This window comes from Myotis daubentonii, chromosome 5 (genome assembly GCF_963259705.1).
Source record: "Myotis daubentonii chromosome 5, mMyoDau2.1, whole genome shotgun sequence".
NCBI lineage: Eukaryota > Metazoa > Chordata > Mammalia > Chiroptera > Vespertilionidae > Myotis > Myotis daubentonii.
In genome coordinates, this window is record NC_081844.1 from 28,197,835 (window position 1) to 28,225,345 (window position 27,511).

The 27,511-nt window shown below is 40.5% G+C and overlaps 2 protein-coding genes across 2 annotated transcripts; one reads left to right on the plus strand and one right to left on the minus strand.

Moving 5' to 3' along the window:
• The first annotated feature begins 6,168 nt into the window (after nt 1-6,168).
• On the plus strand, nt 6,169-7,113 carry LOC132234534 (olfactory receptor 7E24-like). The gene has a single exon (XM_059695482.1). The coding sequence runs from the start codon at nt 6,184-6,186 to the stop codon at nt 7,111-7,113; it is 930 nt and encodes a 309-aa protein (XP_059551465.1). The 5' UTR covers nt 6,169-6,183.
• A 19,133-nt stretch (nt 7,114-26,246) lies between these two features.
• LOC132234187 (olfactory receptor 7D4-like) lies at nt 26,247-27,185 on the minus strand. The gene has a single exon (XM_059695228.1). It carries the CDS (start codon nt 27,183-27,185, stop codon nt 26,247-26,249), a length of 939 nt encoding a protein of 312 aa, XP_059551211.1.
• Nucleotides 27,186-27,511: the final 326 nt, after the last annotated feature.

Genomic DNA, 27,511 nt, shown 5'->3' on the forward strand with positions numbered 1-27,511 from the left:
TAGGAGTGAATTCAGGTTTGAATCCAGGCATCAGCCTGTAGACACAGAACACATAACCACTATTCTCTCCTTCCAAGCCAACCTTTCATTTAACTTGTCAGGTCACTCCAGGCAAAGACCCTCCCTCCCCCCGTTCTCTGTTCTCTTTCCTTTGGGGGTTCCTCGTGGACCCCAGCAGAGAGTAATGGATGCCCCTTGCTGCACTGATGAAAAGGAGGATAGCTGAGCTCAAAGTGGGGATCATAGAAAAATTATCAGATTATATTTTAGGGCAGATCTTGCTCCTGCCCCCACTCCTTAAACTGTCTTCTTCCTCCTTCATTTCTGTACCTTAGCCCTCTCAATTTCCAGAAGAGACATAAATTGCGTGTCTTGAGTCCTATTATTAACAAACTAAAACCAGTGAAAAGATGGATCTTAGCTGTACTTTTGGTAAAGACACCTGAACTTCTGTGTTCATCTTTCTGAAGTGTCAGGAAACAGAGTGAAGAAATTTATCACATGGGCAATTGGAGACTGGCAATTCAGTTTAATTTTGTCTGCTCTTCTTATTATCTTGTGCAATTTGGGGCAAGTTCTGGGTATCTCTGAACCTCAACATTGTCATCTGAGTTGATCCCTAGTTGTCACAACTGCACTGCTACAAGGATTAAACAATATAGTGAAAGAACATATGCGATTATGTATGTGATGAATGTATAGAGAAAGGAAAAATACATTTAAACTATCATTATTAATATCAACAGGCTAGCTTTATGCACTTTGATTAAAATATTCTGTGATTTGAAGGTATGAGCTTACCTGGATCTCTGAAGGACAGTTTTAAAGAATATTTTTATTGATTTCAGAGAGGAAAGAAGAGGGAGAGAGAGTTAGAAACATAAGTGATGGGAGAGACTCATTTATTGGCTGCCTTCTGCACACTCCCTACTGGGGGTCGAGACCACACCCTTGGCATATGCCTTTGACTGGAATTGAACCCAAGATCCTTCAGTCCACAGGCTGATGCTCTATTTACTGAGCCAAACCAGGTAGGGCTCTGACAAGACATTTTATTTAGTCCTTGTACAAATAGATACTGATTGAATGAAGGGAAGTGACTGAATCTCATTCATTTGTGATTCCTCAGAGCCTATCTTGTCTTTGGCACAGAGTAGCCAATAAAAACAAAAAATCCCTGTTAAACATGAACTAGATCCTTAGCTTACAGCAGCACAGAGTAGGCAAAAAGGCTTCCACCCACTGGGTGCTGTTCTGCCTGTCCTTTCATCCCGTTCAGCAATATTCCATAGGACTAGAGACATGATGCAATAGGGACTATGTATATCTATGACATGAACTTCCTATGAACCTATTATTTTCCTTTATAAGACATACATCATTCAATTGCCAAAAAATCCTGGCAATTTTAAATACTGAACAATTTTAAAGGACTGGAGAAAAGCGGATCAATCTTACTTCATGGACTGAGACACTTTTAGGATTTCACATTTAGGATGCCAAGTCATTCCGTGTTCAGGTTCCTTGGGACAAGGAAGGCTTTGGCTTCTCTGCCATGTGATTAAATAAAAGTCATTAAATATCTCTTGAGATTAAATTAATCAATAACCTGCTACTGCAAGAATAATCGAATTCTGATTGAAATTCAATAGCTGAATATATTAATTGTCAAACTTCTGGGGGTATTAGTCTCTCCATTCATAGGTAAAAAATGCCATCAGGGAGAGGTTGAGATATCTGCACACACTCTAACTTTACTGTGTGAAAGATGCGGGACTCAAATTTCATCTCCTGAGTCCTGTCCCAGGAATCTCTCCTATCCACTAGACCTGAACAAATATATTTTTTCTCATGTTTGTTTTGTCTAAGACAGTGGTTCTTAACCTTCCTAATGCCGTGACCCTTTAATACAGTTCCTCATGTTGTGGTGACCCCCAACCATAAAATTATTTTCATTGCTACTTCAGAACTGTAATTTTGCTACTGTTATGAATCATAATGTAAATATCTGATATGCAGGATGTATTTTCATTGTTACAAAGTGAAAATAATTAAAGCATAGTGATTAATCACAAAAACAATATGTAATAATATATATGTTTTCTGATGGTCTTAGGCGACCCCTGTGTAAGGGTCTTCGACCCCTAAAGGGGTCGCGACCCACAGGTTGAGAACCGCTGGTCTAAGATGAGGAAACAGAGGCAAAATAATTGATTTCTCCTATTGGGACTCAGTGAGGTCATCTATGAATCAGGGGATGGACAAAGTGATTCACAGGGGTCCTTCTGGAATATATATTGTAGTCTATAGGATTTTTCATTAATAGTAATGTTTTTCCCATCTCACTTAGGAAGTCTAAGATATGCAAGCATTATTTCCTCTACAAGTTGAGAATTTCATGGCATCTATCATGAGATGACTATTACTAGACAGATTTCGGGGACATCCTGGATCTATATCTCAACAATAAGAGCAGGTAATTGATTGTATTTGATTTTTTTTACTGGATAAAAGTTTAGGCAACTAATAGTAAAATTCAATGTGCACTGATTTTTACAAAGCAGACAATTATACTTCACACATATCTATCTTATAGACATTCTTGTTTGTGGGATTTGGACAGGTAAAACAATTTGCATAGGATTGTCATTATAATGAATTAAAAATAAAATGAAGTCTATTCCTCTGGCAATAATATTCATTAGCTTAAAGGTTTAAACTAGATGCATGTACTTCACATAAAGATTTAAAATATGAAGTTTTTTTAAAATAAAAAACAGGAAGTTTTAATGAGAACATTTCAGGGATAACATGTGTAGTATGATACTTTACAACTAAATTTTCAGGAAGACTGTTTATGAGTACAAAATCAATCCTAATGCCATGGAAGCATTGGCAAGAACATATACCCACCAAATTCACTGACAAGGTTGACTTTGTGGGACAGGTATGCAGGGGAATGGGACAGAAACAAAACTGAAATGTTATTGGTAATATTTCAAATCTCTATGAAATACAAGTTCTGAAGCAAATATTACTGAATGGTCACATTTTAAATATGGTGAGTGGGTACAATGATAATAGATAACATGAATGAAATATTTGTTAAGTGCCTGGTAATATTCTAACGCAATGATTCTCAATTTTGGCTGTACATTAGAATCACCATCAGACTCACACATAGAAATTCTTATTTAACTGATTCTAGGCTGTAGCTAGGGCATCAGTATATTTTAAAAGATCCACAGGTAATTATAGTGGCCAATCAGAAGTGAGAGTCACTGGTCTATATTGATTTAATTAAATCTCTTGCAACAACCCTATAAAGTAGGTTCCATTTTTATCCCCATTTTATAAATGTAGAAACTATCCAGGCTTTTGTTATATTATTTTATGTGTTCCCTATTTGCATTTTTCTCAAATTAAATCATATTGCTACCTGCCAGGAGAAAGGGAGTTTAAAGTTGTCTTCAGGGAGCTGGTTTAAAGAGAACTGTAATTCCTGTTAGTAGGAAGGCTTGACATAAACAATTTTCAACTAGACTTAAAAAGACTGAGTTTTAGACATAGCTTTGGGACTTCTCTTGGGTGTGAAACCCCAACTGTAAATAAGATGGTTGATTTGATGAGAAAAGAATGCTTCACAAATTTTAAAATTAGAAGCATGTTTAAACACTTTAACCTAGCCACTACATTATGAAGATAAGCAAAGCAAAGAGCAGTTTCAAACACATAGACTCCCTGAGATTGTATAGTGTGATATAAATAACCTGCCTGAAAAGCCTAGGGGTAGAATTAATATTTGAAAATACTTTTTTGCATCTTTTAAAAAATATTTATTTATTTGATTGGGGTGACATTGGTCAACATGAACACATAGGTTTCAGGTGTGGGTTTCTATGTTATAAGATCTGTATATTGCATTGTGTCCCTGCCATCCAAAGTGAAACCTTCTCCTGTCACCACATATTAGAACTCCCTTCTTCCCCTACCCGCTTCTCTCTGGCAATCACCATACTGCTGTTTATGTTTACAAGTTTCATTTTTATATCTTACATATGAGTGAAATCATATAGATCTTAGCTTTTCCTGACTTATTTTACATAGCATGGTGTTCTCGAGGTCCTTCCATGTTGTTGCAAATGGCATAATTTCATTCTCTCTTATGGCTGAGTAGTGTTGTATTTTGTATATGTAGCACATCTTCTTTATACAGTCCTCTATCAAGGACACTGGTTGTTTCCATGTTTTGGCCACTGTGAATAATGCTGCAAGGAACATAGGGGCGCATATGTCTTTGCAAATACATGATTTTGAGTTTTTAGTTATATACTCAGGAGAGGGATTGCTGGTCATATGGTAGCTCTATTCTTAAGTTTTTGAGGACTGGCCATACTAGATTCCATAGTGGATGTATCAGTCTATATATGGACAGATAATATTTGACAAAGGAGCCAGACACACACAATGGAATAAAGATAGTTTCTTTAATAAACATTGCTGGGAAAACTGAAAAGCCACATGAAAATGAATGAAACTGGATTATAGTTTGTCCCCATGTACAAAAATGAATTTAAAATGGATCAAAGACCTAAATATAAGACCCCAAACGATAATCACATAGAAGAGAATATAGGTACCAAACCTATGGTCCTGGGCCATAGAGGACATTTTACAAACTTGACCCCAAAGGCAAGGGAAGTAAAGGCAAAAAACACACAACAAAAACCAACCAACCAACAAAAAAACAAAAAAACTGAATGGGACTATATCAAACTAAAAAGCTTCTGCACAGCTAAAGAAACTGACAACAAAACAAATAGCCAGCCAGATGGGAGATGATATTTGCAAAAAGTAGCTTCAACAAAGGTTTAATTTCCAAAATGTATAAAAATTCATAAAGCCCAATACCAAACAAACACCCCAATCAAAAAGTGGGCAGATGGCCTGAAAATTCACCTCTCCCAAGAAGGCATACAAACAGCCAATAGCTATATGAAAAGATGTCCAACCCCACCAGCAGTTAGGGAAATACAAATTAAAGCTGCAGTGAAATACCACCTTACACCTGTTAGAGTGCCCATTGTCAGCAGAACAAGCAATAACAAGTGTTGGAGAGGTTGTGGAAAAAAGGGAACCCTCATGCACTGCTGGTTGGAATGTAGACTGGTACAATCACTATGAAAAGACTTTTAAAAGAAAACACAGCTCTAGCTGGTTTGGCTCAGTGGATAGAGCGTGAGCCTGTGGACTAAAGGTTGCAGGTTAGATTCTGACCAAGGGCACATGCCTGGGTTGAGCTCTCAATCCCCCCACCCCCCAGTAGGGGGCGTGCAGGAGGCAGCCAATCAATGATTCTCTCTCGTCATTGATGATTCTATCTCTCTCTCTCCCTTCCTCTCTCCAGTCAATAAAAAATATATTAAAAAGGAAAAATAATATTTGAGTGAGCACTTATTTCCATTGAGGATGGATATTGGGGAAAACCAAATGGTAATAAAAATCCAGGATGATAACTATCATATAAAAATTCTAACTGATTAATTACATTTGACTTTAAATTAGAATACTGGTAATGATATACACATGTATAAATATTCCAAATTAAAGACTTTTTTGGCATAGTATTTTGGTAGATTAAAGTATATTTGCTTCCCAGTGTCTTTGAACTGGAGTGATTTAAATAAAATTTTATTAATGATTTTAAAGAGAGAGGAAGGGAGAGAGCGAAGCATCAATTTGTTGTTCCACTTATTTATGCATTCATTGGTTGACTCTTGTATGTGTCCTGACTAGGGATTGAACCTACAATCTTGCTGTATCAGGACGACTCTCTAACCAACTGAGGTACCGCCCAGGGCTGGAGTGATTTTTTTTAAGGGAGAAAGATATTTCTTATTCCATATATTTCTTTCAGGAGGAAACTAATATTTACTGTGTTCATGACTTTATTAACTCTATTAACTTTAGAGTCTCTAAAGTAGGTATATGTAGAAACAGGTAAATACCCAAGAAATCAATGAGGAAAAATTCCTCTGAGGTAAGGAGTTTGACACCTCTCCTTAAGAATTAATGCTTCACTTTGATTTGACTGAATCGAAAATATAGACTCAGCCCTCGTTGCCTGTTTAGTTGTTTCATTACTCTGAGCATCTTTCCTTTTCCAGGAGGTGTCTCAGCCCAATGGAACTAAAGAATCTAACACGTGTCTCAGAATTCTTCCTCCTGGGTCTCTCAGATGACCTGGACCTGCAGCCTCTGCTCTTGGGGCTCTTCCTGTCCATGTACCTGGTTGCCGTGTTGGGGAACATGCTCATCATCCTGATTGTCAGCTCTGACTCCCACCTCCACACCCCCATGTACTTCTTCCTCTGCAACCTGTCCTTGGCTGACATCGGTTTCATTTCTACCACTGTTCCAAAGATGATTGTGGACATCCAGACTCACAGCAGAGTCATCTCCTATGGGGGCTGCCTGACACAGATGTCTTTTCTTAGTTTTTTTGGATGTATGGATGACATGCTTTTGACTGCGATGGCCTATGACAGGTTTGTGGCCATCTGTCACCCTCTGCACTACTCAGGCATCATGAACTCACGCCTTTGCTGCTTCTTAGTTTTGGTGTCATTTTCCAGCAGCCTTTTGGAGTCCCAGCTGCACAATTTGATTGTATTACAGTTTACCTGCTTCAAGGATGTAAACATTTCTAATTTCTTCTGTGATCCTTCTCAGCTCCTTCATCTTGCCTGTTCTGACACCATCACCAATAACATAGTCATGTATTTTGTTGGTGCCATCTCTGGTTTTCTCCCTATCTCAGGGATCATTGGCTCTTACTATAAAATTGTTTCCTCCATTCTGAGAGTTTCATCAATAGGTGGGAAGTATAAAGCCTTCGCCACCTGTGGTTCTCACCTGTCTGTTGTTTGCTTATTTTATGGAACAGGTATTGGAGATTACTTTGGTTCAGCACTGTTGCCTTCCCCCAGGAAGGACGTGGTGGCCTCAGTCATGTACACTGTAGTTACCCCCATGCTGAACCCTTTCATTTACAGTATGAGGAACAGGGACATTAAGAGTGCCCTGTGGAGGCTCTACAGCAGGGCATTCTAATGTGGATATCTCTGCAATCCTTTTTGGAGTATGGTTGGTAAAACCAACAAAACCAAACAGGTAGACCAGTGAATACTCTTTCCTTGGTCACATTCTTTTTTTGTCACATAGTTTGCATTCCTCTCCATGCCTCACATATGAACTTTACATCTTTTGATTTGTCTTTAATTGAATTGGCAGAGTATCCTGGGATCCTTTGTACATCATAGTAAATGAATGAGAGGTTCTCCTCATTGATTCTGATATCCAGGTAAAACGCACAATTTTTTTAATATATACTTAAACTTTACTTCTTTCCCCATAGTTTTAGAGTATTTTCCATACAAAATTTGCATCTGTCAAATATATTTATTCAGGTAATTTCTGAGGAATAAAGTTCACTGGTTTTCAATTGTGGATTTTATTGGAGTGCCCTGGGCATTCTATAAACACTGGTGACCGGGTCTGTTGGAGGAGTTTGTCGAGAAGATGCCACTGCCAGTGGACCCAAGAGCTGGATTGTGGAATCAGAGTCCCTAACCCTCTCCCCTGTCCTTGGACTGTTCATCTCACTTGCCTACCCTGAGCTAGAAGCTAGCCTCAGGAGACTATCTGGATGTATACATGACTGAATGCAGTTGGATTGTCAAGCCTCAGAGGGAAGGCAGGGGAGAGTGACTGGTGGTGGCGCAGAAAGTGGGGGAAGAGATCAACCAATGAACTCATATGCATATATGCATAACCCATAGACACAGACAATAGGGTTGTGAAGGCTTGGGGGTGCGCGAGTGTGCAATGAGTGAAAAAAAGGGACTTATGCAATACTTTCAACAATAAAAATTTATTTTGTTAAAAAGGCCTTTACTGTATATACATGTATAATTTTTTTAAATGTCTTTATTGATTAAGGTATTACATATGTGTACTTATCCCCTTTTTACCCCCCTAACCGCCCGAACTCTAACCGTCACCCCCCTGTTGTCTGTGTCCATTGGTTAGGCTTATGTGCATGCATACAAGGCCTTTGGTTGATCTATCCCCTATACCCCCACCCTCTCCTACCTTCCCTTTGAGGTTTAATGGTCTGATCAATGCTTCTTTCTCTCTGGATCTGGTTTTGTTCATCAGTTTGTTCATTATATTCAATAAATGAGTGAGATCATGTGATATTTATCTGTCTCTGAGTGGCTTATTTCACTTAGCATAAGTTCCACCCATGCTGTTACAAATGGTAAGATAAAATTAGGTGCATTCCTAGAAACGTACAATATTCCAAATGGAATCAGGAAAAAATATCCTGATAGACAGATTAGAACTAATGAAATTGAAGCAATAACAAAAAAAACTCCCAACAAACAAAAGATGTCTCTATAAATTTAAGAAGTTTGATATCATATCAAGCATCTTCTCTGACCATAATGGTAGAAACTAATCACAAGAAGAAAAAAAAGAAAGCAAAGGAAGACATGGATGCTAAATAGTATGTTACTAAACAATGAATGGTTTAATGGGGAGATCAGGGAGGAAATAAAAAGATACCTGGAAACAAACAGCAAAAGCAGTCCCTAGACATAATTCATAGCATTACAGACCTATCTCAAGAAACAAGAAAAATCTGAAATAAACAATCTAACCCAGTGATGGTGAACCTATGACATGCGCGTCAGAGGTGACACGCGAACTCATTTTGGGTGACACACATGGACAGAGACAAAAAATTGCATAATTCAAATATTTGTCTCTTGCAACGGCCAGAGTTGGGCCTCACTCAAGTAATATTATTACTCACATTACTCATGATCAATAATGCAATTCTAAAACCGGATGTAAACATGTACATCGGTGTTGCGTAGCAAAGATACATAGTGAAAACATCCAAGATACATTGTTCCAATATTGACATTAATTCAAAAAGGTTAAGAATTGCACTATAAAGAGATTAATCTTTACTCATGACATTTTATTTTTACTCGAGTGACAAAATGCCCAATTCTGGAAACGGCCTCGTTATTGTCAACCTGTGCCTCGGGTAAGCTTCCCGTGCGTTCAGGTGCATTTGGCAAACGGACGCACTTGATCGCCATGTTTGTTAGGAGACAGGAGTGGGAGGGTTAGAAGAAAAAGATATACAGTGCAACAGTGCTTGATGAGACATTCTGCATGTCGGATAATTGATTACAGCACCATATATTTGTTGGCTATACATACTATCTTTTAATTGTTTTGCACCAGGAGTCAGTGCAACAACACTGCAAAAAGTTAATAGGTAAGAAACCTATCAACCTTTTATAAAAAACGCCGTGATTTATATTTATTTATTTTTGCAGTCTTGTGATGGAGAATCAAAAAATTAGAAAAGCAAGATTGAATGATAAAGGAAGTGGAAGTAGCAGTAGCCAACCCTTTCAAGACATATGGACCGAGATGTACGGGATTGTCGACAGAAACAACAGATCATTGTGCATACTGTGTAATGAAACGGTAGTAAGCAGAATGTGGAATGTAAAGAGACACTTTGAAACTAATCATTGTCAGCTCTTGAAAAAAGTATCGATGAAAGGAAGGAATACATTTCTAGGTAGTTACACCTCTATAAAAGTCAATCAAATTCTATCATTAAATTTATAAGATGCTCTACAAATTTAATATCAGCAAGTAATTGTATTGCTCACTCCATAGCTCAGCATGGAAAAGCCCTCAGTGATGGAGAATTTATTAAGGAAACATTTCTAAGAGGTGCACCAGCTCTATTTCATGATATGAAAAATAAAGATGATATTATTAAAAGAATTTCTGAGTTACCACTCAGTAGAAATACTATCAAATACAGAATAATAGATCTTAACAAAAACATACAACATAAATTAAAAAAAGACTTAAATAGTTGTAAATATTTTTCTATTTCTTTTGATGAAACTACTGATGTCACATCAAATGCTTGGTTGGCCATTATTGCTAGATAGTCTGATGGTCTCACAATGAGAGAAGAGTTGATAAAGTTAGAATCAATGCCAATAAGTACATCAGGAAACGAAATACGTAAGGTTGTTATAAAAACATTCAGTGACCTAAACATTGATATCTCTAAAATTGTGTCAGTCACAACAGATGGGGCACCACATATGGTGGGAAAAAATGTGGGATTCCTGAAATTGTTTATGGAAGCTATTAGACATCCACTTGTACCTTTTCATTGTATTATCCATCAAGAGGTATTGTGTGCCAAAGCGGGATTCTCAGAATTGAATGATTCAATGTCAGTTGTAACAAAAATTGTGAATTTTATAGCTTCTCGAATCCTTCACAAGCGAGAATTTTCTGCACTTTTACAGAAAGTTGATTCAACCTACAGTGGACTACTGATGTTCAATATTGTGAGATGGCTGAGTTGAGGTAAAGTACTTGAGCAATTTATATGTGGAGTGCTTTGAAGAAATTATGGTATTTATCGAGAATAAGGATCTGGCAAACTTTCCTCAGATCAATGATCATAAGTGGGTCAGCAATTTGATGTTTTTTACAGATCTCTCTGTTCATATGAATGAACTGAACTTAAAATTACAAGGTTTTGACAAAAGTATTGACGATGTTTGGATACATCTAATCTTTTGAAAGTAAACTTAAAATTTTCAAGCGAGATATTGAAACTAAAACTTATAAGTATTTCCCTCAGATAAAAAAGTATTTCGAGAAGGCCACTACAACGAGTGTAATGGAGTCCATACTTATGTACCAGAATATAGTAAACTCGTTATTTGAACAGTTCAGCAAAAGATTTGACGAATTTAGAAGCCTAGAACAGACCATTAAAATAATTAAGTATCCAGATGTAATTGTTTACAGTACTATAGAATTAAAGGATTTCCAATGGAGACAAATTGATGAGTTAGAGATGCAACTTGCAGATTTTCAAGGTAGCATTTGGACTCTCGTGTTTGTCGACTTAAGGTCGAAACTTGAAAATCTGGAACGAAATTGTTTGAATAATGAAGAAGGTTGCAACTATGAACAAGAAATTTTGCATGCTTGGAACAGAGTACCTGACACTTTTAGCGACATAAAAAAATCTAACGATGGCTTTGCTAACAATTTTTTCATCAACATATTTTTGTGAGACTTTGTTCTCAGCATTAAATAATATTAAAACGTACAAAAGAAACTGGCTAACAGATGAAGTTAGTGGCGCTTGCTTGGCCTTGAAGTGCACCAAGTATGAACCTGTAATTGAAGAATTAGCAGACAAACTTCAGCACCAAAGCCACTAATTTCTAGTTTTCATACCATTTGATTATCATTGTTTTTATTATTATTTTTTCCTAAATGTACATTTTTTTCTGTTTTTGTTCATTTTATACATATTTTTGGTTGATTTTTCTTTGTTAAATGGCATTTAAATATCCTATCTCATAATAGACAAACATGGTAATTGACCATACCTTCGCTACACCTCCCATTGGCTAATCAGCATGATATGCAAATTAACCGCCAACAAAGATGGTGGCTAATTTGCATACTGCAGGCAGGGTGGGACAGCACCATCCTGCCTGCCCCGCTGCCATCCGGGAATGTTATCTGCGGCCCAGGGCGGCGGGCATCCTGTGTGCGACCCGACCCGAGGCGGCCAGGCGGTGTAGCAGCAATTGGCTGGCCCACCTGGCCGCCATCCGGGCATCCCGTGTGCGACCCGGCCCGGGGCAGCCGGGCGGGGCAGCAGTGATCCACAGGCCCACCCAGGTGCCCTGTGTGCAACCCGACCCGGGGCAGCCGGGCAGGGCAGTGAAGGCTTGAAGGCAGCTCTGGCCAGAGCAGCGAAGGCTTGAAGGCATCTCTGACTGGAGCAAAGGCCTGGGTCCCGGGTGCCGGAGGAAAACCAGTGCTGGCAACCAGGGGAAGGGAAAGCCTATTGCATGAATTTTTCGTGCAAAAGGCCTCTAGTATAAAATAAATATCAAAAATATAAATCTTTTTTTAGTATGGTTGCAAATATAAAAAAAAATTATGAATATTTCTATATGTGACACGGCACCAGAGTTAAGTTAGGGTTTTTCAAAATTTTGACATGCCGAGCTCAAAAGGTTCGCCATCAATGATCTAACCTTATACTTACAGGAACTAGAAAAAGAACAAAAAACAGCACCCAAAGTGAGTAAAAGAAATGAAATACTATAGATTAGAGCAGAAATACATAAAATAGAGTCTAAAAAAATACAAAAGATCAATGACAGCAAGAGCTGTTTTCTTTTTGAAAAGTAAACGAGATTGAAAAACTTTTAATCAGATTTATCAAGAAGTAAAAGAGGACTCAAAGAAAATCAGAAATTAAAGAGGAGCCATAACAACTTACTCCACATAAATACAAGGGATACTAAGAAAGTAGTAGGAACAACTATATCCCAACAAATAAAACAATATTGATGTCATGAACACATTCCTAGAAATGTACAATTTTCCAAAACTGAATAAGGAAAAAGAAATCTGAATAGACAGATTGCAACTAATGAAATTGAAGCAGTAACCAAAAACTCTCAGCAAACAGAAGTCCTGGACCGGATTACGTCCCAAGTGAATTTTACCAACTGTTTAAAGAAGAATTAAACCAATTCTTCTCAAATGATTCCAAAAAATTCAAGAAAAGAGAAGACTCCCTAGCTCCTTTAAAGAGGCCAGCATTATCCTGATTCCAAATCCAGATAAAGACTGTACAACGAATGAAAATTATAGCCAATATCCCTGAACATAGATGTTAAATTCCTCAACAAAATATTAGCAAATGGAATTCAGAGACACATTAAAAAGATTATGCACTCCAATTTAGTGGAATTTATTCCAGGGATGCAAGGTTGGTACAACAGTCAGAAGTCAATAAACCTGGGACATCATATAAACAAAATGAAGGATAAAAACCGCATGATCCTGCCAATAGGTGCAGAAAAAGCATTCGATATAATGCTGCACCCTTTTATGATAAAAACTCAGTAAAGTGGGAATAGAGGGAACACACCTCAGCATGATAAAGGTCATAAAAACAAAAGAAATTTGCTGTAGCTGTGTGATTGAGTTGTTTGGAGCATTGTCCCAAACACCAAAAGGTTACAAGTTCGATTCCCAGCCAGGGTACATACCTAGGGTGTGGGTTCAATCCCTGGTCAGGGTGCATGCAGGAGGCAACCAATTGATGTGTCTCACATCAATGTCTCTCTCACTTTTTCCTGTCCTCTCTCTCTAAAATTAATAAAAATATACCATTGGTGAAGATTTACAAAAAACAAACAAGGAAGTTTTATCTCTTATGACAGAATGGATGAACCTGGAGAGTACTTTTTTTAAGCTTTTCCTTTTATTTTCTTTTATTATATACTAGGGGCCCAGTGCACGAAATTCGTGCACTGGGTGTGTGTGGGGGGGAGTGTCCCTCAGCCCAGCCTGCCCCCTCTCACATACTGGGAGCCCTCAGGCGTTGACCCCCATCACCCTCCAATCGCAGGATCGGCCCCTTGCCCAGGCCTGACGCCTCTGGCCTAGGCGTCCAGCCCGGGCAGTGGGGACCTGCAGCTGCAGCGGCTCCGCGATCATGGGCTCCGCTTTAGGCCCAGGCAAGGGACCCCTAGCTCCTGGGACTGCCAGCTTCGACCATGCCCAGCTCCCATTGCTGGCTCCACCCCTACTTCCTGCTATCACTGGCCAGGGCGGCAAAGGCGCCTGATTCTCTGATCATGGCTGGGGGGCAGGGCAAAGGCGGCCCCAGGGCCGCCTTTGCCCTGCCCCCCAGCTCTTAGCTCCCCCCTGGGTTTCTGATCACTGTCAGTGGCAGGGGGCTTCTTCCTGCTTTCCCTTTTGCCTCCCTGCATTGTGCCTACATATGCAAATTAACCGCCATCTTGTTGGCAGTTAACTGCCAATCATAGTTGGCAGTTAATTTGCATATAGCCCCAATTAGCCAATGAAAAGGGTAGCTCGTACGCCAATTACCATTTTTCTCTTTTATTAGTGTTGATTTTTTAGCCTGGAGAGTATTATGCTATGTGAAATAGGTCAGTCGGAGAAAGAAAAATACCACATTATTTCACTTATATGTGGAATCTAATGAACAAAATAAATGGAAATAGACTCATAGATTCAGACGACAGACTGAGAGCTGTCAGAAGGCAAGGGTTTGGGGGGCTGTGAAAAAGGTGAAGGGATTAAGCATAAAAACCATAAATTAAAAAATAGAGAAAGAAAAGACAAGATGACTGCAGCCCTACATGCAGAACACAGACATCTGTGAAACCCCCGATAGGATTTAAGAAAATTGTCTATTTGGTATATCAAAATAGATGGTTGTCTAATGTACCAATATGCATAAATTCCACAGAAAAAGTAGAACTTTGATTGCCTTTCTAAATAACAAAAGAAAAAACACATCTGAACACATAAAATCCACAACCCCAAAGCTAGACTATAGAGAAAAAAGGAAGTTTCTCTTTAGGGGCATAAATATTAAATGAGAAAATAGAAATGAGATCATATTCTTGGTATAGAAAACATAATTATCCCTCCATGGAATGGTCAGTTCAATGAATGTGCAGACATACAAGTCACACATTGCTGCTTTTCAATTGAAAAAAATTGTTTAAATTTATAAAATTCCTGCAACTTGGAAGTGAGAAGTACAGGGGAGCTTTCTCCTGAGAAGACGAAGGCCTCAAACCTGAAAAACTACATTCCCTTTTTCTCTACTATTAACAACAGCAAGTCCTCAGAGATTGGGATAACTCGGACCCATTTGACTAATTATGAGCTCTGGGCATTGAGCTTCCAGGGCCATGCAGCAATAGATAACCAGCTGTGCCCCCAGCCCTTCAGGTTCCCGTCTCAGTCCAGTGGCTTCACATCTGAGTCTTCTCCTCTCTCATCCACTGCATCAGGAGCCCATGACTAACTCTGCCACACTCCAGTCTTGATGGAACCTGAACCTTCATTGCTTGCCAGGCAGGACAGGGGCAGTGGATTCCCACTCCTTGGTCAGACTCCAGCAGGGACAGAACTGCCCAGTGAGTACTGTGGAGGCGATGGATGGAGAAGGGACTGCCAGGACAATTTATTTTTTTTTTCATCATTAGGACAAACCGGAGAGTTGGGACAAACAGCTGGGAAGGCACCAGTATGGAACGTTTCAGATATTTTTGTCCTTAAAAGGGTAGAATCTGAATAGCTGGAGGGAAACATCTGAGTCAAACAAAACATGTCATAGGCAGGGTTAGGGCCAGTAAATCTCTCCTCCCTGCAGAGCTGTAAGCCCTTGTGTCCACCAAAGAGATCAGAAAACCATAAATAACAAGTTCTTTGAAATTTACTACTTTGTTAATTTGCTAAGCAAACAGTTAACTTGAAAAGACTTCTCTCTTGCTTTTCTTAACAAATAATCTTGGAACCTAGCCCACCTTTATTTTAGCCTTTAAATCTACCCTAGAACTTCAAAATTTCAATTTAATACAGCGAATTTACAACCCAGGTAAGAGCAACTGATAGACAGAAATTTTTGTTCCAACACCCGTATTTACATTTTCTTGGTAGACTAGCCCAGGCTGGAACTGCATCCAGTCCCCCTTCTCTGTAGTAAATTGGCTAGTACCACACAAATAAACTTTGTCCTGATGACGAGAGACAGACAAGGGAGGGGGTGACCTGTTTTCACAGATCCTCACTCAGATGCCCACCTGACCGAAGTCGTGGAGCCACACAAAGGAGAGGAGAGGGCAGGCCCCCTCGCTCCACACTCACATACTTTCACCAGACATTCATTCAGAGTTTAAACAATCCATCTAAGTGCTAACAATTTTCCAATTCCTGAGGGAGCTTTATAGCCTCCCCTAATCTCTTTGAAATACCTGAAATAATTGTTACCATACTTCAATTTAGAAATTGGATTAAATAAATCCTCGAGGCAAGCACACTTTCTGCCCCATCCGCATTTCTGTAGTAAAACTCCGCCTTAAAGTTCCACCCCTGAAATTCCATCCTGCCTCAGTGAGCAGACATTCCTTTATGGCTAAATCAGAGGGAGGGGCCTTTGCTGTTTCAAGATGGCGGCCCCCAAGGGCATGGAAAGCCATGTGGCTGACATGGTGGCTGCCAAGTCATGCAGCCCAAAATGGTGGCTGTCTACACTGTTTTGTTTTTTTTTTAGTTTTTTACTTTTTTAATTTATTGTTACTGTTGACACTATTACAGACATCCCCATTTTCTCCCTTTACCCAGCCCCTGTCCCCTCTTCCTTCTGGCCATCACAACACTGTTGTCTGTTTTGTGGGTTATGCATATATGTCCTTTCTATTTTTTAAAATGTTTTTGATTGATTTTTAAAGAGAGTAAAAGGAAGAGAAAGATAGAAACATCGAGAGATAAATATCAATATAAATCAACTGCTTCCTGTACACCTCTTGTTAGGGATCAAGCCCACAACCGGGACATGTGCCCTGACCAGAAATCAAACCAGTGACTTCCTGGTGCATAGGTCAACACTGAACCACTGAGCCATACTGCCAAACTGCATATATATCTTTGGCTAATTGCTTCATCTTCTTTCATCTAGTCCCCCCTCATCCCTGTGTTCTGTTAGCTGTAAGTCTGTTTCATGTACCCATGCTTTTGTTGCTATTTTGTTTGTCAGTTTATTTTGTTCTTTATATTCCATATATAATTGGAAAGGTATGGCATTTGTCTTTCTCTAACTGGCTTATTTCACTTAGCATAATAATCTCCATGTCTATCCATACTCTCACAAAAAGTTGAGTTCCTTCTTTTTCTTTTCTTTTTTTTTATTGCTTAAAGTATTACAAAGGGTATTACATATGTGTCCTTTTTCCCCCCCACCCTTGACAGTCCCCTAGCCTCCCCTATCCCCCAGTGTCTTATGTCCATTGGTTATGCTTATATGCATGCATACAAGTCCTTTGGTTGATCTCTTAGCCCCCTCTCTCCTGCCCCCCAACCATCCCCGGCCTTCCCGCTGCAGTTTGACAATCTGTTTGAGGCAGCTCTGCCTCTGTATCTATTATTGTTCAAAAGTTTATAATGGTCTCTATTATCCATGAATGAGTGAGATCATGTGGTATTTTTCTTTCATTGACTGGCTTATTTCACTTAGCATAATGCTCTCCAGTCCCATCCATGCCATTGCAAATGGTAAGAGTTCCTTCCTTTTTACAGCAGCATAGTATTCCATCGTGTAGATGTACCACAGTTTTCTAATCCATTCATCTACTGATGGGCACTTAGGCTGTTTCCAGATCTTAGCTATGGTGAATTGTGCTGCTATGAACATAGGGGTGCATATATCCTTTCTGATTGGTGTTTCTGGTTTCTTGGGATATATTCCTAGAAGTGGGATCACAGGGTCAAATGGGAGTTCCATTTTCAGTTTTTAGAGGAAACTCTATACTGTCTTCCATAGTGGCTGCACCAGTCTGCATTCCCACCAGCAGTGCACAAGTGTTCCTTTTTCTCCACATCCTCTCCAGCACTTGTCATTTGTTGATTTGTTGATGATAGCCAGTCTGACAGGTGTGAGATGGTACCTCGTTGTTGTTTTGATTTGCATCTCTCAGATGATTAGTGACTTTGAGCATGTTTTCATATGTCTCTTGGCTTTCTGAATGTCCTCTTTTGAAAGGTGTCTATTTAGGTCCTTTGCCCATTTTTTGATTAGATTGTTTATCTTCCTTTTGTTAAGTTGTATGAGTTCCCTATAAATTTTGGAGATTAGGCCCTTATCAGATATGACACTGGCAAAAAGTTTTCCCACGCAGTGGGTTTTCTCGTTGTTTTGTTGGTGATGAACTCCTTTAGCTTTTTCTTATCTGTGAAGCTCTTTATCTGACCTTCAATTCTGAATGATAGCTTTGCTGGGTAAAGTCATCTTGGGTGTAGGTTCTTGCTATTCATCACTTTGAATAATTCTTGCCACTCCCTTCTGGCATGCATAGTTTCTGTTGAGAAATCAGCTGACAGTTGTATGGGTACTCCCTTGTAGGTAACTAACTGTTTTTCTCTTGCTGCTTTTAAGATTCTCTCTTTGTCTTTTGCTCTTGGCATTTTAATTATGATGTGTCTTGGTGTGGTCCTGTTTGGATTCCTTTTGTTTGGGGTTCTCTGGGGTTTCCTGGACTTGTAAGTCTATTTCTTTCACCAGGTAGGGGAAGTTTTTTGTCATTATTTCTTCAAATAGGTTTTCAATATCTTGCTCTCTCTCTTCTTCTGGCACCCCCATAATTCAGATGTTGGTACGCTTGAAGTTGTCCCAGAGGCTCCTTACACTATCTTCATATTTTTGGATTCTTTTTGCTTTTTGCTTTTCCGGTTGGGTGTTTTTTGTTTCTTCACATTTCAAATCTTTGACTTGATTTTTGCGATCCTCTAGTCTGTTGTTGGAACTCTTTATAATATTCTTTATTTCAGTCAGTGCATGCTTAATTTCTAGTTGGTCCTTTTTCATAACCTCGAGGGTCTCACTAGATTTATTGAGTGTCTCACTAAATTTATGGGCAGTTTCTAGAAAATTCTTGAAAAACCTTATAACCGTGGTTTTGAACTCTAGATCCAGTAGTTTGCTTTCCTCCATTTCTGTCATTTGTGACCTGTGTCTTTGTCTCCACACTTTTTATGCTTCCTTGTGTTGATAGAGTGGCTTTCTGTGGTAGGTGTCCTATAGGGCCCAGTGGCTCAGCCTCCCCAATTACCTGAGGTGGACACTCTTGGTGCACCCCTTTGAAGGCTTTGTGCACAGCTTGTTGTAGTTAAGCCTTGATTGTTGTAGGTATCACTGGGAGGAATTGACCTCCAAGCCAATTGGCTGTGAGAATCAGCTGTATCTGCAATGGGAGAACTTCTGTGCTGGAGAGACCCTTCTGGGGCAAGACTTGCTTCAGCGGGGCTTTGGTGCTCACTGAGTCTGCCCCCTGAGTGTGTCCCTTATGGATCTGAGGAGTTGTGATCTGGATGGTCCCACTCTGACCACTGGGTACACTGGCTCTTGGATCTCTAAGGAGGTGCTAATTTAGCCTCTGCCTGAGGCTACCCAGCAGGAGCTATGGAGAGATCTGCAAATTCCCCTTCTTTGTTTGGGGTTTGGAGGTGACCAGATGAAGCCCAGCTGTGAAGCAATGCAAGCTGCTGTGTGGCCTTGGGCCTTCTTTTGGAAGTTCTGGGTCTCTCTGACCCAGCTACAGTTTGTTAGGTAATTTTCAGATTGCAAAGGGCCAGGCCATTCACATACAAAAGCCTCTGCACACAGCTTGGGTGGGGCGGGGTCTCAGGGGAACAACAGGGTGGAGCAAGCAGCTATGGCTGCTCCTCAGTCCTACTCTAAGAGGCCCTGGGTTTCAGTGTCCCGTGGTAATCGCTGCAAGCACCTCTGAGAGAAAGCCACCCTCTAGTTCCGCCCGATGCCAGACAGTCCAGTTTCTCCCCGTATGAGTCTGGGTCCCCAGAGACTCATGGGAACTGGAGTTCAGAGCAGTCAGGAGCTTGAGACTCCCTCCCAACTGTGTCCTCAGTCGCCAGCCCTTTCCATGTGCGCCTCCGTACCTCTGCACTTTACTTCCACACCTCCTCTGAGTCTCAGTATGCTTTTCTCTTTTTTTCTAGTTGTAGACTTTCCACTCAGCCAGCCTTCCTGTGGTTCTGGATGATGTCCATTTTGTCATTTAGTTGTATTTTTTGAAGTTGTTGTGCGAGGCAGCAATTTCCAGTGTTTACGTATGCCGCCATCTTGGTTTCTCTTATTGGCTTTCTTGTAGTTCTTCAAGCAGACTTCTTTGCAACCTGAGGACCATTAAAATTAATTATCTATGTCTGGAATATTCTTACCCTTTCTTACTCAACTTTCCACTTAAATATCAGCACTTAAAGATGTCTGACCATTCACCTAAATTCTCCTGATATTCTCTCCATCAAGTTAGTCTCTATTCCTCTTTGATTATCATTGCTCTCTGAGTGAACTAACATATTTTGAGTGTTATGAAAGACCATCTTTCTACCAACTATTTTGTCTCAACTAGCTTGTTCCAAGTTAAATTGATGAAGTTCTCAAGATAGTGAGCTTTGCTCCTCTTCCAGTGCAATGATTTTTTGTGAATTGTGATATTATTGGCATAAACAAGGAAGGCATTACTCAAGTTTACTGCCAAAAAACCTTTGGTAGAAATTTTTTATAAAGACATTACTAGAAAAGCCATTGATTGTGGCAAAGAAAACTTGCATGAGAGATAGTCAAACACATAAGTAAGACTTTATTTAGGATTACTGAAATAGGGGTCAAGACTATTGTAATAAGGAAGAGAAATTGAACCCAACTCCACTGAAAGATAAGGCAGGACTTTTTTTAAAATTGAAATATCTAGAATAGGCAAATGCATAGAAACAGATTAATGCATAGATTAATGGCCTGTCAGGGTATGGGACTTGGGGTAACAGTGAGTGACTTTTAAAATTTGTTAATTACAGTTGGCATTTGGTATTATTTTTATACTAGAGGCCAGTGCACAAATTCGTGCACCTTGAAAGGAACTGTGGACTGCAAGGCTGCAGTGGGCACAGGGGTGGGTCTTGGCCCATCCTCCATGCCCCCACCCAGCCCTTCCAACTGTGGCTCCTGGTCCCCTGTCTGCTTGTAGGCCTGCTCTGCTGTTGCTGTTCTCACACACTGACGGCGCCAGCCCTGCTCGCACCCGCTGGCAGTGTGGAGCGATTGGGGCCAGCATGAGCAGCGGGTGTGGTTGGGGATGGTGCCATCAGTTTGTGGGAGCGGCAGCTGCTGCCCTGATCACCCCTCAGGAGCAGGGAGAGGTGGAGAAGCATTCAGGGGCAATCGGGGCCAGCAGCTGCCGCTTGTACTGCTGATGGTGCCATGCAATCGGGACCCATGCCAGGTGCCAGCAGTGGGTGCTAGTGGCAGCTCCAGCATCAACAGCGGGTGTGAGCAGGACCGGCAGAAACTGTGGCATATGGGAGCAAAGAATATTCAGTAACTACCAGAGGCTCACCCCAGTGACAGTGACCGGCACCTGCCTTGGTCTTGTCAATGACCCCCACTCACCTGCTCCACCATCCCGCCATGGCCGATGCCCACCATGTTCCGCACTCTGCTGCCTGCTGCTGATGCCAGCCATGTTCTACGTGCGCCCCCTGATGGTCAGCGTATGTCATAGTGACTGGTTGTTCGCTTGTTCCATTGTTAGGTCTATTTGCATATTAGGGTTTTATATATATATTAGAGGCCCAGTGCACGAAATTCGATGCACAGGTGTGTGTGTGTGTGTGTGTGTGTGTGTGTGTGTGTGTGTGTCCCTCAGCCCAGCCTGCACCCTCTCTAATCTAGTATTCCTAAGTGATATTCCACTGCCCATTTAGGCCCAATTCTCACAATCAAGTACTGCTGGCTCCAAACCGCTCTCCTGCCTGCCAGCCTGATCACCCCCTAACCCAGGGGTGAGCAAACTTTTGACTCGAGGGCCACAATGGGTTCTTAAACTGGACCGGAGGGCTGGAACAAAAGCATGGATGGAGTATTTGTGTGAACTAATATAAATTCAAAGTAAACATCATTACATAAAAGGGTATGGTCTTTTTTTTTTTTAGTTTTATTCATTTCAAACGGGCCAGATCCAGCCTGTGGGCCGTAGTTTGCCCACGGCTGCCCTAACCACTCCCCTGCCAGCCTGATGGATGCCTAACTGCTCCCCTGCCAGCCCAATTGCCCCTAACTGCCCTCCTCTGCAGGCCTGGTCAACCCTAACTGCCCTCCCCTGCAAGCCTGATCTCCCCCAACTACCCTCCCTTTCAGGCCTGATTCCTCCCAACTGCCCTCCCCTGCTGGCCTGATCACCCACAACTGCCCTCCCTTTCCGGCCATCTTGTGGTGGACATCTTTGACCACATGGGGGTGGCCATCTTGTGTGTTGGAGTGATAGTCAATTTGCATATTACTCTTTTATTAGATAAGGATAGATTAGTTTCAGGTGCATACTGTAGTTTACATAATTTATAAAGTGACCCCCTCCATAATTTATCATATAGTTATTACAATATTATTGACTATATTTCCTATATTGTACATTATCTCAACTATAATTAAAATATTTTAAAAACAGATAATGTACTTATTCGTGACTTACCCTCACAGCATTTCATTTCAAAGTTAGAAGTTTGCAAAGAGCCAGATAGCAATGACCCTCCAAATCTATTGTAACAAATGAAGTACACAGGAAAGGTTCCTATTTTAAGAAAGAGAATTCAGCCATTAGTACCATCACTACTGAAAAAACCCCCAGCATTTTGGAGAATGGAAATATCCCTTAGGATTTGTTCGTCACAAGAGGTCACTGCAGAGAGAGCAATTGTGATAGAGGTGGAAAGACTCCAGATGAGTTGGTTGAAGGGAGAGTGAGCAGTGTGGAAATTAAAGTAACAAGTATAGACCAACTCTCCAAAAGTTTGGAGCAATACTGAAAGGGGAGTGTGGTTCTAGGAGTGTGCTTCATTTTCATCGACAGAAATGGGGATGTGGGTCATTCTCATAATATTGAACATGATACATTGCAGACATTGGAATATATAGGTGAATGAAAGGATAAGTGAATGTGTAAATTCTTTAAATGTTAGAAAGAGATGGGATTCAAAGCTCCAGTGGGGGTTTTAAGAGGCAGTCCTTAATTAAATAATTATACACATAATTATTTAATTATAATGGTTGTCAATGTAAGAACATCCAAACCTGTAGAGAATTTTTATAAGAATTTATCTGAGAGAAACTGACAACAATTGCTGGGAATCAAGATCTCAAAAATGCTCCAGGAAATTGAGTTTTGCAGTTCCTTTTATATACTTGGAATCAAGCAGGGAATGTAAGGAAGGTTTCATAAAGGTAGGAGAAGGCAAGGCAGGAATTCTTTATAATTGGCTTATAGGATAGTTAACAAAATTGTGTGCTCCCTTGAGGTATCTGAGAAAAGAAGATTCCTCTGGCATTTCAAAGGTGTGTTAACCTAGGTGCACAGGAAAAATGGACAGGGCTCATATAGGCAGAGATAAACCTGTCACTTCACTGAGTTATAGGCCTGGGACATGTCTTCCAACGATGACCTTCCCAGTTAGGAATTTATGATCGGATTACCCTGTGAGACCCGCCAGGTTGGGACAAAAGTAGGGTTTCAGTTGTTTGTGTGGAAAATAATGCAAAGCATAATAAATAATAATTACAAGAATAAACCCTGTGTTTCTCATACAACTGTAAAACTACGTTTGCTCCACTGTATCAGGTAGGCCCCCATAACTGAGAACTCAAGGATCAGGAGTAGGATTCAGTCAGGTATCAGCTTGTCTTTCTAACTTCAAACTATCTCAACAGGAACTTCTCCCTCTTCCTGTATAATTAGCTAATTTGTACTGATGGCAGTATAGACTGATGGATGCCAGGTCAATACTGTATATGTGACTTCTGAGATAACGACACCAATGGGGTGTTCTGTAGACCCTTCAACTCAACCTTTCCAAGATTAAACTGACACTTTACACTCTTTGAGAGTTGCTTTTCCTACTATCCCAACACTGTCAACTCTGGTACCCATGCAATTGTTTTACTCCAGGGGTCCTCAATCAGGCTGATTTTGTCCTTTCCTAGGACAATTAGCAAAGTCTAGAGACATTTCTGATGATCACAACTTGGTGCTGGCTTCCAGTGGGTAGAGGCCAGGGATCTGTGAAACATTTCACAGGACCTAGGACAGACCCCTGTGACAAATTATTCAAATTATTCAAAATTTCAATATTGTTGAGGTTGAGAAATCCTGGTGTAGACTGTTGAAAAGTAACATTAAATATTTTTATCTAAAAAAATCCCAACCATTCTCTATTATTGTATAATGATATTAAAACTATCTGAAAGGAATCTTCATCTTTCTCCATTATTTTGTTCTATTTAATATTTTTATGATGGTTAAATTTATATATCATAAAATGTACTGTTACCAGTTTAGAAGTGAATGTGCCCAACACTTCAAAAGGCCAATATTCAAAACGTCAGAGTTTGGAGTAAGGAAAGGTTTATTGATCAAGAAGGTGCCCAATTGAGAAGAGGGGGGCCTTAGAGGTTTCTCAAATCCATCTTCCCCCAGCACAAGGTAAGGCTTCTTTTAAATCAGGGAAGGGAAAGTAGGGGTGGGAGGGGAGACAAGTGGTGATTCAGGACAGCATACTTCTTTAGGAACCTGCAGGGATCTGAGGAAGAGCAAGAAATCTCTAAATCTCTCTGCTGAGTCCTGCTGATGCTTGATAAACACTCACTATTTTGCACATATTTCCCCACCTCCTTGGGAGAGGCTCCTTCTGGCTGTTTTTCCAAAAACTCAAGTCTCAAGCAGAATTCCCTATTAATTAGCATATCTATAGCAGGAGCTATTAATTAGCTTGACCACCATGGGGGAAATGCAGGCTGAAAGGAAGACAGCCTCAGAAACCAAGTGTTTTACTTTGTTACAGTGCCATTTTAACAATTATCACCTGTGTTATTTTTATTCCTGCAGAAGGAGATGCTCAGCCAGGTATTCATGTGCAAGCACTTTATTGGAGGGAGCAAGGAACATGGATAGGAAGGAGGACAGTGAGTAAGAGAGGAACATACATCCAACAAAGTTTGCAATAAGTCAGTTACAAGAGTGAATGAGCTGAGTGATCATCCTGTGGAGAAATTGCGGGAAAGGGTACAAAAGCCAAATCTCAGCATTATCCCAACTAAGGAATGAGCGATATGGTAACCCCACACCTCTCCTTTAAGAGCTGTCTATGGCTTGGCTGGTATGGCACAGTGGTTGAGCATTGACCTGTGAACCAGGAGGTTATTGTTCAATTTCCAGTCAGGGCACATGCCCAAGTTGTGGACTTGATCCACAGTAGGGTGCATGCAGGAGGCAGCTCATCCATGATTCTCTTTCATCATTGATGTTTCTACCTCTCCCTTTCTCCCCATTCCTCACTGAAATCAATAAAAATATAGATTTTTTTTATATAAAAGAGCTGTCTCTGATATAACACAATTCCCTGTCACTTCTGCTCTCACCTATTGGGCAAAGTAGGTTCCAGCTGGATGTTGGCAGTAATGCAATAGAGATGGTGAGAGGGTCCCAGGGAACGTGGGAGGAATGATGACAGCATGTACCACTCCATGCTTCCTTGCAGACTCAATTCTGTCAACATTCGTTCCCCCAAGTGAATTAGGTTCTAAACATGTTCCACATATCTATAACTAATATTCCTGATGCACCACAATAGAGTTCCAGAAACAAATTAAATCATGTGAGAAAACAACTCTTATTTTATTATACTCATTATTACATGTTTTTGGATCTTAGAGCATGTATCTCAAAATTGCAATAATGGGAAATATAAGTCAAATAAAAAAGGAAAGGAGGGAAGATGGATGAAAGAAAGGATAACAAAGAATGACACTTCTCAGTTTTTGAGGCAGTAAATTCCTGTACGTCTTTTGAAGAAACCATCTTTCAAAGCTAGATCCGTACTTTGAAGTAGAAAATCACATCACTGTTCTTGTGATAGGTAGGATAGCAAAGTCAGCTAGCCTGGTTGTAGTCCAACTCAATCTCAGCTCCTTCTTTTGAAAAGTGAAGTGAATGAGAGAAAATATCTCAAAGAAATATTTTTAAGATGAAATTAAATCATTTATGTGAAGAAACAGGTAGAGTCCTGATATTGTAAGCACCTTGTTCTGATTATTGTATAATTTTTATTCCATTCTTCTGGGGGAAAAAGGCATATAATCCAGTTAAGGTGAAGCTCCCAAACATATGAGGACAACATTTTGGGGAACTAAGTTAACACTTGATATGATAAGTGCTTCAAATTTAAAGTAAAAAAATCTTCAGAACAGCTGGGGGAATGCTGTCCACACATGGAATATCGGGAAGGAAAGTGGAAAAGGAATTTCTGAGGGAGTTGATGAGAAGAAACTAATACAAAAATAAGCAAAAGCGAAATCACACGTGCTTTGAAAATAGAAGAAATAAACCATATCATTTAGGAGAAATAAAAACCAGATATTTAAATTTGCAACATTTACCTTTGGATACACAATGACACTTAGTTCTGAGGCCAGTGATCCATCACAGACAAGATGCTGCTAGTTTTAGGAGTCTTCTCAGGGCCCCCTTCACATCCTTGTTCCTCAGGCTGTAGATGAAGGGGTTCAGCATGGGGGTGACCACGGTGTACATGACTGAGGCAACTGAGTTTTGTAGGGAAGAATGGGTCAGAGCGGAACTGAGATAGACCCCCAGGCTTGTCCCATAGAACAAGGAGACCACAGACAGGTGAGAGCCACAGGTGGAAAATGCTTTATATTTCCCTCCTGCAGAGGACATTCTCATTAAAGAGGAGACAATCTTGGAGTAAGAAAACAGAATTCCTGTGAGAGGAAGCACACCCAGGAGGGCAGCAGACACATACAAGACGATGTTATTGATGAGGGTATCAGAGCAGGCCACCTTGAGGATCTGAGCTAGTTCACAGGAGAAATGTGGGATTTCAGTGCCGACACAGAAGGTCAGCCCCCTCATCAGTAGAATATGAAGCAAGGAGACCCAGAACATGATGAACCAAGATATCAGAACCAGAATGCCACAGAAGCGTGGGTTCATGATGACCATGTAGTACAGGGGGTGGCAGATGGCCACATACCGGTCATAGGCCATCACAGTCAGGAGTAAGGTGTCCATTCCAGCAAAAATCATTAAAAAATACACCTGAATGAGGCACCCAATGTAGGAGATGTTTTTGCTTTGTGCCTGGACATTCACCAGCATCTTTGGGACCGTGGTGGAGGTGAAACAGATGTCAACAAAGGACAGGTTGGCGAGAAAGAAATACATGGGGGAGTGGAGGTGGGCATCAGAGCTGATGGCCACAATGATGAGCAAGTTTCCAAGCACAGTGAACAGGTACATGCACAGGAACACTCCACAGAGAAGGGGCTGCAGTTTAGGATCATCTGAGAGACCCAGGAGCAGGAATTGTGACACTTCTGTGTGGTTTTCTGCTTCCATGCAGCTGGTGTTTTATCTGAAGAAGGAGGCAAGAGCAGCATTCAATAAACAGTCAAATGTCATCTCAGCTAGTCATCACCTTTTAACAATTAAATACATTTTTATTGATTTCAGAGAGGATGGGGGAGAGAGAAAGAAACATCAATGATGAGAGAGAATCATAAATCAGCTGCCTTCTGCACACCCCCCCACTGGGGGCAGAGCTTGCATCTCTGACCTAGAATTGAACCATAACATCCTGGTTCATGGGTTGATGGTCAATCTCTGATCTATGTCGACTGGACTATGCATCACCATTTGATTTCAGCATCGCTTGGACATCTTAC